Consider the following 14,832-nt stretch of genomic DNA (forward strand, 5'->3'; position numbering starts at 1 on the left):
GGATAGAAACTTGGCTTAGAAAGTCTGTAACTGGCAGATTAATTGAAACTGACAAGGCAATACTAGGGCAAAGATTGCTCTGTTTTTGTCCTATTTCTTGCACTTTGCTCTGAGCATCCACTGTTGGCCTCTGGTGTGGTTTTTTTTTCCTGGAGGGACTGCAGTACTGCAGCAGTGCATAGAGGGGCTGGAAAAGCTTTGGGGCAAATGCCTGGCTCTAGAGTGTTCAGTAGAGAGTTACCATGACCCCAAGTGATGGGTCAAAGAGTGGAGACATGATGCCCAGATCTTTCTTTTTTTTTTTTTTTTTTTTTCCTCCAGTGGTATTTAGAGATTCACCTTGCTCTAGGGGAAGGGGATTGCTAAACATGTGGCTGTGCTCACAGGCCAGATTTTCATCCCCAATTGCATGACAGCAGCTGTTAGAGGGCTAGTTACATTTTAATGCTGACCTGGGAACTGGAATCTCATAGCCACTACACAGCACAGGAGGTGGCAAATACAGCTTTCCTTTATCGTGTCTTGTTATCTGTCAGTGGAGGATTGTGTCCAAGATGAAACTGCAGCTGGAGGAATCTTTACTCTTTAGTGTCCATGGAGTCGTCCAAATAAAGTCAGGTTTGCTGGGTCATTTTTTCAACAAGGGATTGCATGGAAACAGTCTGCATCGTTGTTGTAAGGAATTTTGGCCCAAAACATTTCCTTGTGATTTGTTTTTGAAGACAATCCACTGTGATTTCCATCTATAGCTGCAGCATCATTTGATAGGAGTGGTTAAAAGGAACATTTTCACAAAAATACAATAAAATTTAATTGCTTTCCCATGGTTCAAATCCTGAGAGTAAATATAAACCATCCCAGCACTTTCAACACCATTGTTGAGCTGGATTGAGCTATACAGGTGACCAGGCTCAAAACGATGGTAAAAGCCAGGCCCTTAAAACTGCTCCGGTCATCACTTGTTAAAGCTCTTTGAGGCTCTGTGGGTTGAGTACTCCCAGAAGCCAGCAGCAGGGGAAGAGCTTTGACTTGGAAAAACTGTACCGTAAAATGTGTTTTACATCACTGTTCAGAGTGCCCTCAAACACCTGGTCAGGCTAGCAGGACTGAATGGGATTGCAGTGGGAGACAAATAGACATGTTTTAAATGGGTTGCATATTAGCAAGTATTATCTGCAGGAGGTGTTCGTATGCTTCTGGGAGCAATGTCCTTTAATAGACACTGCTGATGTCAAGTGCTGTAACATTGCAGACTCATGCTTTTCATCTAGGTTAATCTAGTGTGCTCTTCCCTACGCTGTCTGAGCCCTTCCAGACAGAAACACAAGACTGTTTTTGGGGAAGGGTTCATTATGTCTAATGGCAAACAGTTGAGCAATATGCTGCAAAGTACGTATGGCTTGAGGTTTTTTTTCTCCTTTAACAGGTCAGATAGTCTTGAAATACCTCCACAGCTGACAGCCATGCAACATTTTATGAGTTTTCTTGCCCAATAAATGCAGGCAGATGTTGTAGGATTTGGAACCTTACAAGGCACTGGAGTATAACTGGTGGGAGGTAATTTTGATGAGTGCTTAACCTCTCACTAAAAAAGTAGCAGCTTGAAGAAGGCAATATTTACTGCAGGAAACATTAGCTTGTCAGAGAGCTAAAGCACTGCAAAGAACCTTTCTGAATGACCATGGAAGTCTTCAGCCAGATGTTCTTCGTAGTGTAGGGTAATGCACACTCTGCTGGGAGTAAGACTAAGGCCTTTCCTTACATCACTCACAGTCAACATTGTTTCCTGTAGGAAAACAGCTTGCTGATTTAAGAATACACAAGCCATTATATGCAAGCTTGTAAAATACCATGCAATTCAGCTGAACCCTGTAGGCATTTATTTTATTAGTATGAAGTGATCAAATAATCCTTTGAGAGAACTCTCTCTGGAATCACTGTGCAGTTCGTCTACAAGTTAAAGGAAACGCTTCGGTGTTATATTTCAGGTATATTCAGAAGTGCCCATGGTAGCCACCCTCTGAACACTCTCATCTCAGTCCAGTGTTCCATCTTTTGAGTGTTCATGGACTCATAATTTGTGCTGGCTACCCAGAGAGCTGTGGTAAATGCCTTGCTGTCCACCTGTGTTGAACCTGGCTATCTCCTCCTCTGATTGTTGAGTATTTCATCGAATATTGGAAGTGCTTATTCTCTTTTGAGCAGCACAGGAGAACAGCTCCTTGATGTCAGGGCCCCACTGACCTGTGAAATGCAAAGACACAAACCTGATTTTCAAAGCTTGCTGTGGTATTGATCTGAACTGTACCACAGGCCCATCCTGTCTCTGTAATCACAACTCCCTAAGACACAAATATTCCTGTGTCGCACTGTGTATTCATAACCTGAAAGAAAACTTTTTTTTTAGCAATGCCAGAGCTTAGTTCTGAAGATACTGAAAATAACCATGAATATTTGCTTATTTTCTTTACTTGCTCTTACCTCGTAAGTAGGGGAAGAAATGTAGCTTGGTACTGCAGTGACTGAAGGTCAGAAAGGGAGAAGCAGAGAGGAAGGAGAAGCTGGCATGAAAGTTTTTGCAGGAGCACAGTCCAGATCTCACACCAATGAAATTATCATTGACCATGGCATAGATTTTAAAATACTTGAATAAAAAGGGAATGAGGGGAAAATAGCAAATGAAATCCATCTGTATGAGAACAGGAATATACCATCAATCAGCTCACAAAGAGTTCCCTATGCATGTTGCCCTTGGACACTCACATAGAGAAGGGCCACATCTACTTATCAAGGAAAAGCTGTGACACTGAATATGTATAGCATATGCACGCCTTTTATGCGGTGTCTTTTCATGCAAGTGTGTTTGTGATATACATACTTTACAGGAACATTTACAGTACCATACATCTGAAGAGCTATCCTTCTCTAGAGTCCAGATTGTTTTATTACCAGCTAAATGTTCTTTAAGCTACCTGTGAATGAGGGCATTGTGACATTTAGCAACTGGTTTGATTGAACACAGATGTGAACCATATTCCATATGGAGAAGATCCAAAGGGAGAGATCCTAGGCTTGTTTCTGATTTGCAAGTAGGAGTTTGAATGCAATTACTTGACATTGAGCTACCAAGATAGATGGAAACAAGTCGCTTGCTTGCACATCTGTAGTATTGCAAGCATAAAATCAGCTGCAGATTGAGATAGTGTACCTTCTTCAGAAGTCAGGAAAAAAAGTCAATATATATGAAAGCAAAAGTCCTGTGGAAGTGGGCAGTATCCACTCAGAAATAGGAGGAGGTCAGGCATTCATGTACATTGCTTACCAAGATGCTTCCTAGGTGTGCCCCGTTCCACATAAGCACCACTTTCTAATGTCATTCCAGTCTATCTCTGAATATTACAAGAAGTGTTATTACCTGGGAAAGCATTTGAAAAAAATGGTTACATGGTGAATAGGGCTAAATTGATAATGCCAGTATGCAAGGTCTGTTGATAATGTTCCAGCATTTCTTGAGTGTAAAATTTACCGATGCAAAACTGAAATTACACGTGGCAGAATTCATTTTATTATGGAAGTGTTTATTTCTTATCAACAACTTAGGGAGGAAAAGCAAACATTTGGGGCCAGTTCTGATATGTGTTCTGAATGGCTGAGTTCCACAAGGCTGCTCACAGAAACTGTAACTAACAGGCCTCATTCTCTGCTCATGAAGAGAGAGGGTTTATCCTTGTCTTCGTTGCCTGCAGCGCTTGTTTGTTTTCCTTCCATTTGAACTGATTGTGCCTCATTGAAAACGTGGTCTCTCCAGTCTAGAGAGCCTGTAAAGTGGAATAGGGACTGAGGTATGGTAGTCCCCATGAAACAGCTGTAGTCTGCAAGACAGAGGTTGATGTTGAAATTAAGTATTTCTGAACCTGAATCTTCAAGAGCTTTCTTTTCCATGCAGATAACGGATTTATTGTTTTTCTCCCAGCTTTTCATCCTTGTTCAGCTGGGAGGAAATGCCAAGTTTTTACTAGCTTTGGTTGGTTGGTTGTCTCAAGAGTCCTTATCTGTAACTATTCTGCTATAACAATACTGAGCTGTCAAGTGATACTGAGCTTAGCAGCTCTCGAGGTACACCCCAAGGGGCAGGGGTGTGTGTGTGTTGTATTCTCCTAATGCAATGCTGTAGGAGCAGAAAAAGAGAGTTGTGTTTGATCTCAGTTTAGACAAACTATGCTCAAATGATACTCCTACTTGGTCAGGATACAATGACAGAGGCCAGAATAAGTGAAAAACCTGAGTTGCCAAAATCTGTTTCCAGGCCTGTTGAACTTCAGGTTATAGGAAATACCACTCTTAAATACTTTCACAGGTATTTAAATATGCAGGTAGAAAACCAGGAAGTTTAGTTTCTGTCTCTCCACCATAGCCCTTCCTTTGGAAAATCCCCTGGACAGAGGGAGCCAGACTGCAACAGCCTGTATCGACACCTGAACTTGGACCTGGGGTAGCCCAGCTAAAATGGCAAAAATATATTCTACAAAACCACAGTGTAAAATCCACCACATAGGTCTAGTCACAGTGTGCTGTGGGAAGCCATGGAGCACGAGTCATTCCCCATCCTCTCACCCCAGCCTTGCAACCCTCTTCTGTCGGCTCACATACCCACCCTGCATGTGCATTGACACACTCACTTTGCACAGCTGGTGCAAAGTTCAGAGTAAGTTCATTCCGATTGTGCACATCTCTCCATCTTTTTATAATTCTCTCTGTTTGGAAACCAGGAAGCTATGATATCATGTGCAGGTAGCACAGCAATAAACATGTTCTCATCACAATTTACACATAAAGTGTGAGTCCCTCGAGGTAACTCATCCCCCTCTTGACAGCTTTAATAAAGGATGATGGATTGTTTTTAAATGACAGTTTAGGAAGATCAAAAATTCCCCCCTGTATTGTTTTGAGCTCTGGTGTACAAGAGCTGTTTTGTGTTCTGTCAAAGTTGTTTTTGCCTGTAAGCGCTGGGGCTCTATTACTCCCCTTCTCAGTGGTGAGAAATGCTTAGTTACCACAGGAATATATTCATCCTGCTGCATACTCGTGACTTTTTGAAAAACTCTGCAGAAAAGCAAAGCCTAGCACGGGCGGGAGATGGGGAAATGCCAATAGCTGAATGCATTGCCATCTTCGGGATGCTGCTCTGGGCAGTCTCCCCATATCAGTTGTGGGGGAGAGGAGGGATTGGATACTGATCCCACCCAGAGTTGCTTCCAAGGGGTGAATGCCAGGAGGAGGCATTGCCTGAACACACCTGTGCTGGCTCAGCTCCCCAGCCAGCGTATCCAGGGGGCTGGGGAGACCCAGGCCTCCATGCAGTCGCCTGCATCCTCTTTTCTCCCTCTCTGTCCTTTTCTTTTTAAAGGCTACATGTGGCAGTGAATTAGTTCTGGAGGGCAGAGTCCTCCCTCGTTTCTTTTTGGCTTGAGATTTATTTCTCGCTAAGTGTGCTTTGTAGTTGCGCTTGGCAGAGTGGAGTTTGTTCAGCTGTCCATTCCCTAGCTAATCTAGTATCTTAAAATAAAAACAAGCAAGTGGATCTTTGGAGAAAGGTTGCCCCATGAAGACATGCAGTGAGTCACATGGTTAAAACAGCATTGCTCAAAGTCATTCACATGGTAAGAAACCAGATAAGAAAAAAAGGCTGACTGCCTGATTAGGGCTCAGTCTGATGGTATATCGAGGTGACAAAATAAAGTCCAGAAAAGAGCCCACTGTGGCCACGCAGCACCAAAATCATACCTCTTTCATGGTGGAAATAGTGGGTACAAGTGCTCTTTGGAGCCCATCGCCTTCCATGAGGATGGAATATGACGTAGTCCAGCTTTTGCCTCCTGTACATGAACAGCCAGCCTTTGAAGCAAGCATTGTTGCGAAACACTGGAAGACGACTTTTGGTATAGATTCTCATCAAACTGCACAAACTCAGGAGGAAGTTCTTCACCCATGTGAAATGGAAAATTTTGGCATAGAAAACAGCATAGAGAGTACTTAAGGCTAGAACTTGCCAGGGCTGCAGGATCCAGGGGACGGGACGATTGCAGCTCTTCTACCACTTTCCTGGTGGGAGGCAAAGGAGGACTGTCCCTGTAGATCTTCTCTGAACCTTTACTTCTCCACCCATAAAATTTTTGTGGTAATGCTTCCTCTAGCTAAGGAGGCCTAGGTAGACATCAGCTGCTTCATTTGCAACAAAACCATGTAAAACTCACCTGTCCATCCTTTCTTTTCCTAATATCCGAGGATGAAGCAAAGTTTTTTCTTCTCTGCTGTTCTCACCAATATTGTTCTTATGTTTGGGATATCAGTGCCAGGGAACAAATTTTCAAAGTCTTCTAAAAATTCCCAGGTACCTGGTCCATTAGGACAGATTCCAGGACACACCTATGCTGAAAGTGTGTGTGTGGTTGTATACATAATCTGAGGGGTTTTCTTACAGGAGAAGATGATAAAAAATACTCTCCCATTATTTATTGGAAAAAGAAGTAACTGACTTTAAAATTTGAGTTGAATTCTTGTTTTCCAGCTTTGTTTCCCAGTTCCATAGGTGTTTGTTTTAGTATATGTAATGGTTGTCTTTGAATGCCTTTCAATAAGCAGACCTCAGTAATAGCCCTAAATCTTTACAGCCTTTATTTGTCAGGATTTATGATACGCTTTTTTCTAGTGAGCAGGTACTTTACTTCCCGTTGGAAATTATTTATATGAATATATCTTGTTACTTCGATTGCTGGTGTGTTTTATAACTGTGATACTCTTTCCCTTAGGCACAACAGGGATTTACCAGGGAGCCAATGGCCTGACAAATTCTGCAGGATTCAGTGCTGTGCATCAGGTATGGTTCAGCATTTATTATTGGCAACCTTGTTACTTTCTTTAAACACTTGGAAGATTGGTAGATCAGAGATATTCTGGTGTTTACAAATATTTAAGGAAGGTGCTGCTATGTGTTGTGCTCAACACCGTTTTGCTCTATTCCTGTGGCCTCTGTGTTTGCTGGTCTTCTAGGTATCTTGATTAATTTTAAGATAGGTGTATCAATACACAGGTTTGCACAGAGTGCGGTCCTTGCGGGAGGAGGATGTCCCAGCAGTCTCTGCTGTGCTGCTGTAGCAGTGCCAAGAGTTTCATCATTCCTCTGTCATCTTACAACTTTCAGATATGTTTTCCATCCTCTACCGAGAGCTCTGCTTCTAGGATCTTGCCATCTGCTGTCTTGGCACTGTGTAATAAATATAAACAATTTGAAAGAGGCATTGGCAGGCCCTGATGAATATTGAGCTGTCTGTGCGCTTCCTTCTTTGAGAATACACCTGTCTGTGGGCTTCATGCTTCAGATACCTTGATAAATGTGTGTGTATAAATAAACAGTATGCATATATGCACAAGACAGATGTTTTTCAGTAGCAAATGGCTCTTCTTGATTGGACTAAACAAATGAGTCTGTGCTAGAAAATGTGTTTTGGTTGGCCAGTAATTTCATTTCCTTGTTTGTAAGGTGATTGTGGACTTGTATTTTTAATGACAACAGTGGGCAATTTCTTTATTACATCAGTTTTGGCTAAAAACATGGTCAGTAAATGCTGATAGAAGTGCATTTGATTGAATTATGTAGGTTACCTAAAAAGGGGAAAAATAATTGGTCTCTTTTCATTATTTTGTGATATTCTTTAAGAGAAAACAATGAAATTCTCTCATTTTTTTTCAGTTTAATTTTTATTAGGACAATTTGAGTCTTTGTTCTTGAGAGCTCCCTGGTGACTGAAAGTTAATAAAATAGCTGTGTCACAGACAAAGATGTAAGCAGTTAAGGAGGAAAGTGCTTTTAGTCTTTCTAAAAACTATTTATTATTTAATTTTATTTAATTCCAGAGACTAATTAGCATTTCTGAGGAAATAAAAACCTTTTGCTGAAAGACAATCCCTAGAGCATGAATATAGTTCTCTATCTGAAAAAGCAAATAGGTGGACAAGAACAGGAGTTGCAATTAAAACAAAAAGAAACAAATTCAACCTTTTATGTTTTAATTGTCCAGAGAGAAGTTTTCTAATCTGTTCCAGTGTCCTGCTTCTCACAAAAAAAGAACACATGGGGATAATGGGATGAAGTTTAAGGGCCTTAAAATCAAGATAAAGGGTTTTGTGATACCTCAGCTCGCCAAGGTCCCTTGCACCTTGAATTTTGAGTTCATTTTTCTGTTGAGAAGGTCACTCAGGCATTTAGTTTTTGCTGAGATAGCTGGATGATCTCAACTGTGAACATTGAGAAACAATGGTTACTTTTTTTTCCCCTTCATTTTTATAACCTGTTCTAACAGCTGATCAGAAAATGTTGCTGGTGATGAGAGAATGCAGCCTGTTTTGCTCCTTCCCTCACCCAATTATTCATTCTGTTCTTGTAATTTCTCAGATATTTTGTTGTTCACAGAGACTATGTGTTCCATCATGGCCCTTTTCAATAAGCTGCCCTACTTAATTTCCTATATGAAACCACTGATCGCTGTAATACACAATGTGTCAGTGCTGATATCTAAAATCCTGTAGAAAAAAGCAGAATTTGCCTGATTTCTGACCTCTTGTTGATTAGTTGATCCTAATAAAATAGGAGTATATTTGGAAGAAGCAGAAATGTACTTTTGTAAGTGAATGAAACATGGTTCTTCAATGAAATACTCCTGAGCCATGACTTGCTTCATGCATAGATAATACTGACTTTGTAGTGCCTTATTCATTTATGAGATAAAACCAGATACACAGAAGTTAGATGTTTCTTTTTTCCTCAAAGGAATATTCATCGTATCCAAGCTTTCCTCAAAGCCAGTACTCACAGTATTACAGCTCCTCCTACAACTCTCCTTATGTGTCTGCAAACAGCATCAGCCCCTCAGCCATCCCAACCTCCACTTACTCTCTGCAGGAGTCTTCTCACAATATCACCAGTCAGAGCACAGAATCGCTGTCTGGTAGGTACATCTCTTCTGTTTTCAGTTTGGCAGTCTTAGCCACCTGTAACCTTGTTGTTGGAATTTTTTAAGATACATGGATAAATCAGATTTCCTAGTACTTAACAGTTCTGCTTACACAGTGCAACACAGGGTTTGGGGAACGGATTAGACCATCCAAAGTCTCTAAAACCACCCTGTGTTGTTTTCATGAGTATGCAAGGTAGTACATAAAGATATCCTCTAAAGGTAGTACAGAAAGATAAAACAATTACATACAAAATCCAGATCACTACTGAGGGCTAACATGGGTAGCAGTAAGTTCAAAACAGACAGCTGTGCTCTGAAAAAGCCCCAGAGTTTCCTGATTGTCTGATGACTTTTTAGCTTGTGTCTCTGTCAGAGTTTTTATTCACCTCTTACAACAACATTTAATATATACATTCATAAATAAGTACATCAAGAGAAAGTCCCTCTTTAAAAAATCAACACGCACTGTTTGTCTAAGTTGAAAGTTCAAGATGCATTCCACATAAAAAGGCTTCAAAATTTGTGGCCTGTCTTTGAGTGTTTAATTTTTAAAACTTAAATGGTTTATGGAATTACTGACAGATTATGATCCTCCAATGCACTGTTCAAGTACAATCTTCAGATATCACTTCCCTACTAAAGTTTTCATTGGCATGCAATAACATTTATATAAAACGCCACATAATTTGTGGATGATCACAGTATACGCCCATTGTAGGTCTGCTGACTTATGAGACAAATCTGAACATCTGTGGTTGGTCTAAAAGAAAAATAAACTAATATTGGTTTTTAAAAAGAAGTGATCACAGATTGCTCTACAAGCAATTGGAGGATTTTCTGTTCCTTGGATGTTATCTCAGCCTTTTTGAGAAAGGGTGATTTCAAAAAGGCTTGTTAGGCACAATCCACGCGTCTCTGAAGAAGAATATGGTTATTCTAGGAAGCTGGAGAGGCCACAACTTAGCAAGGTGAAAAGAAAAATATGTTTGGAAAGGATTTGTAATGTAAGGTAAGTGAAATCCGGACAGGTTTATGAAACTCAAGCCAATCAACATAGATACTTTATACAAGGGAAGTTCACCTTTGACTATCTCTTCTCAGTAATTTTTAAAATACTGTCCTCTGTGAAATAGAATATGGCTAAACAGGCTAGTTCTGTATTTTTAAATACAAGTTGATGTTGAAAGTATATTTTTAATCATGAGCATTCATCAAATTTAAAAAAAAAAATCAGAAGTCGAATTGGTCTTGGTTTCCTTTTGCATTGCGTTTCTAATTTTTCTCTTGAAAAGCAGAGGGGGTAAAATTCAAAAAGCTCTTTTTTTCCAATGAAAAATGTGATGTTTTTGAAGTGACATGTCCGTTTTAAAATGTTATATATGCAGTCTTGGTGATTTTTGAAATTGTTTTCACAAATCTTAGGAGTTAAAAGTTGTTTCTGTAATAATGACAGCTATTGACATGAAAAGAGTAAGATTTTCTGGTGGTGTTTTCACAGTGTTTCTAATGCTCTCCATTAAAAGGTTGCATGCTTTAATTATAACAATACAGTGCAAAATTTAAGTTTACAATGGAATTTCTTTTTTCATAATAGGGGAATATTCAACAACACCAGCAAAAGATATAGAGACAGACAGACATCACAGAGGGTCAGATGGCAAGGTACGAGCCCGGTCAAAAAGAAGCAACGATCCTTCCCCTACTGCTGACAGTGAGATTGAGGTAATAACTTTAATTTATATTCCCTCAGTAAATCCAGCAAAGATAAACAATTACATCTGTTAGCAAATCTCACCATCAGACTAGTGAGTTGTAAGAGCCAGAATAAAATCAGTAATACAACTGCAGCCTATAAACACTGGTAGTCAAAATAATTGCTGGATTTCTATATTATCAACATCTCAAAATATTCTTCATATGTATGTTTTTTTTCCTTTGGACTTTTTATAAGTCTGCTATTTTGTTCCCCTGACTTGACATGCAACAGAGGATTTCTGTGGTTGTTAGGAGAGCAGACTCTCAGGATGACCGGGATACACATAGTTCCAAAATTTCTGATGTTTCATTTTGTCTGCTTTCACAAAAAGTCTATGGTCAGTGCTCCAAATGGCTTTGAGATCTTAAAAAAAGCTCTAGTCCAACAGGACATATTTCCTGACTGAACAAATTCTTGCAATTGCTTAATATGTAACTGTATTTCTTTTTTCCACCCCGTCTGTCATCACAGCGTGTGTTTGTGTGGGATTTGGATGAGACGATAATTATTTTTCACTCCTTACTCACGGGAACCTTTGCATCCAGATATGGGAAGGTAAAATTTAATTTTTTTAGCATTACTGCTTGTCCAGCCAAATTGCATCGGGAACTGTGGGGGTAGCTAATGAGACAGCTTTTCAAACAGATGCTGCCGATTTTATTCAGACACATTTGTATAAATATATCCTGTGGTATTTCCTTCTAACATGTGAAAATTTAATTTACTTCCCTTTCATGTTGCAACTAACCCCTTGTTTTTCAAAAGCTTGTATTGTTCAGCTGCTGCTAGATAGGACATCGGCATGTTCTTTCAGTGTCTGTCAGCTGCAAGAAAGAGCGTATCAAGCAGCCAGACAGTATTAACTCTAGCCTGAGTGAGGTAACACATGTTTTGTTAGACCAGTGTTTTCTTACACATCTCAGACAACTTTTTAAGAAAGATTTTGTGTTGGTCAGTCTAGGTTGCCATGAAGAATACTGGCTCTTCTTCCCACATGGTGTTGAAGCTCACATTTTTATTGGGTTTTAGAAACCATACCTTTAACTATCCATACTTTAGATACCCCCTTTGAAACACAGGTAATTCCATTTTTTAGGTAATTCTCTATGGCTGAACAGAGTGAACTTGGCTGCTAAGGAGAAAACGCTGGCTCTTGGATTTAGTACCATGTGCTTCAATTTCTTCCTAAGGCAGCTTTTTATGATAAACACTTAAGTCACTTTGAATTACAGAATGTCAAACACTTTTAAATGGGTAGGAAAAAAGACAATATCATTACCTAATTAAAGGTGGATGACCTAGTTGGCAGCTGTTTCCACACATGGCTTTGAACAGTCGGCTTCATCAGGAGACTGGAAAATAACCCTGCTTCTCTCTAGAAAGCAGAAATATGATTTGACATCATTTCATGGCTTTACCAGCTGTACTTGTTTTACGATTGTTATAACAAGCTGAATGTGTAATTAGTAAGATAGATTTATTGTTCGCCGTTAGATGTGCACAGTTGTAAAGGATATAAAATGGTGTTTGTGGTGTGGAAGTCTACTGCAGCACTTGGAATGCTGCTAACACTTCTAACAGCACCCTCTGAAAACCAAGCACGTGTTTCCAAGCAGGGATTTATTCAGACCCGTGTTGTACAAGGTAATTGAAGCCATTACTTTTCCCAGGGAATGTAATGAACGAGGCAGTCTGAGGTATACATGTGTAAGCTCAAACCTAGTGCCTGCAAAAAATAGAAAGAATTAGGCAGGATCAGGAAACATAAACTTACAGTGCATATATCTGCTATGTGGTCACGCTTAGCATTGGGTAGGGGCAGTATGCATATAGAGAATTCCTTTAATGGGCTGACTTTGTCCTAGCATAAAACCTCTGAAGTAGATGCCTTCATCTGCTGTCTCCTGTGCAAGTTTAGAGGGTGTGGGGTTGGGATATGCTGCATGAGAGCAGATGGGGATGGACCAAGGGGTGGGAGCAGCCCTGCTACCTGGTGCCTGTGAGCTCTTGCTGATGGGCTGCCATAAAGGGAGAAGCTGCCATCTCTAGAGCGGCTTGTGTGGGGAGGAAGTGGGGTCAGGGAGTGGAGCCAGAAAGGTTTTATCAAAAGCACTCACCAGTGGCCGAGCTGTTCCCGTTGGCCATGACAGCCAAGTTAGGCCAAGACAGGGCACTCGTGAGCAGCAGCCTACAAAAGGGACTAGGGAGAGAGGAAAACAGGAAAATGGAAACTCAGAGGATTGTCTGCTTTGGAAGACCTTAAAGGTACAAAATGACAAACTTCTGTTGGCTGTTTCCTTTGTACACATGTAAAGAATGATACAAACAGGAATATTTTTTTGAATGAATGAATCACATTTTCTATTAAGTTACAACAGGCTCTTTGAGAAACTTCTCTAGAATGATTTTTTTTTTTTTTTAGGTCTTCATTTGTTTCATCAGCATTAAATTCCTCAGGGCTTTCCTATAAGGGAAATGGTTGTGTTATAAAAGTATTATAGGCTAATGGCTTGATCCAAAGACAACCAGAGGCTTTGGTGAGCTTTGAAACAGACCTTAAACCAAGAGGGGAATACAGCACACTCAAACAGGCTGTCCTGGGAACCATTAAATAGTAACACAATTCAAAAATGTGTAAGTGAGCCGAGCTATCAAGTACAAGTGAAGCAGTGAACCAGAGGTTAGTAGAGCTTCAGAATCTCATACTTGAATAATGTAGGAAGTGTTAATCTCAAAGTAAATTAAGTATCAAGGCCTAAAATTCTTATTTTTGTCCATAATTGGTCATAAAAGATTCATGTGCCTGTAATGAGATATGCACATGCTTTGAATTAAATCTCACACATGGAAGTCTTGGTTCTGTATGTCTTCCTCCAGAAAAAGTGTCAGTTTATATGATCTTCATCATTCCCCTGAGCAACATTAATGTCCCAGTGTCATCCTGTCTGTTGCACTGGTGGAGCTGCTGTGCAGCACTCAAAGAATTGGTCTGTAAAAGTTGATCAAGCTGAAGAATAACACCTCTTTCTGGAGTGATTTTTCTGGAAAGAGGGGAGGAGGAACATCAACCATAGCTTCAGAGATTTGTGTCTAAACTGCTGTGTTCTTTAGCTACAAAATCTCAAATGGTTCTGTGTGTTGTCCTTTCCTTGGTGATGGCAGCAACAGGGAGCTGTCCAGAAAAATGTGACTTTGGAAAAGAAAAAAAGAGGAAGAAGAATTCACAAAAAAGATTATCAAGTGTAGTCATATTATTAATCATTAATGCTTCAATGTTTTCTCACCTAATTTCATGTGAAAATTCTCTTTGGTTTCTGAGGGAAACCTCTGTGGTCCTTGCCATAGATACAGGCTCCTCAGAGCATGGACAGTTCATCTCAGGTGTTTAGAAAACCAATTGCTCACAGCATTAACAGAACTTAAGACACAAAATTTACTCTGGGTTAAAGCATGAATGAGTGGCCCAGCCTAGGTTGCTCCTTTTTTTGTCCCCTCTGCCCACACTCTTTGCTCTATCCCATGGATTACAGAGTCATCAGACATTTGGTCTTAATGTCTTTCCCATACGGTCACTGCAGTATAACCTTTACAGTGGCAGTCAGAGTGGCCTGCAGATTCACATCTCCTTTTGCTTTCTTGCCTGTGGTTGAATGGATGCATACCTGCACAAACATACTGAGTCGCGGTCTAAGTGATTGGGGCAGCAAAGCTGTCAAACCCGAGGAAATCTCTCCACCCTTTCATTTCTCAGCAGGAGGCCCTCTGACAAAAGGCAAAAAAAAAAAAAAAGTTCCATAGTCAGTTAACCCTGGATATTATGTTCAGGAACGTTTAGAAACCTGTTTTGCAGGCTTCTGATAACTGTATAGGTGCAGAACATTTACCATGTGCCTAGATACCACAACAGATGTAGACCATCATTATAGCTTAATGTACTGTCCACCCAGCCGTTTTAATCCCTTCAGGCATGTATAATAGGGCTCCCATTCAACAGGAAGATGGCTGCAGTCTTTACTGTGTCTGCAAAGATCTGCCCACCAAATCACTGACTAAACATAATGG

At 40.2% G+C, this 14,832-nt stretch overlaps 1 protein-coding gene across 10 annotated transcripts in view; it reads left to right on the forward strand.

The window, feature by feature from the left end:
- EYA2 (EYA transcriptional coactivator and phosphatase 2) overlaps positions 1 to 14,832 on the forward strand; it is a 124,058-nt gene that overhangs the window by 82,401 nt on the left and 26,825 nt on the right. For all 10 annotated transcript variants that reach the window (XM_054845726.1, XM_054845727.1, XM_054845723.1 and 7 more), the window contains 4 exons: positions 6,810 to 6,877; positions 8,828 to 9,005; positions 10,609 to 10,736; positions 11,242 to 11,325. In XM_054845726.1, the coding sequence (XP_054701701.1) occupies positions 6,810 to 6,877; positions 8,828 to 9,005; positions 10,609 to 10,736; positions 11,242 to 11,325 (458 nt within the window). The remainder of the gene's footprint in view (positions 1 to 6,809; positions 6,878 to 8,827; positions 9,006 to 10,608; positions 10,737 to 11,241; positions 11,326 to 14,832) is intronic.

This window comes from Grus americana, chromosome 17 (assembly GCF_028858705.1).
Source record: "Grus americana isolate bGruAme1 chromosome 17, bGruAme1.mat, whole genome shotgun sequence".
In the NCBI taxonomy this organism is placed as follows: Eukaryota; Metazoa; Chordata; class Aves; order Gruiformes; family Gruidae; genus Grus; species Grus americana.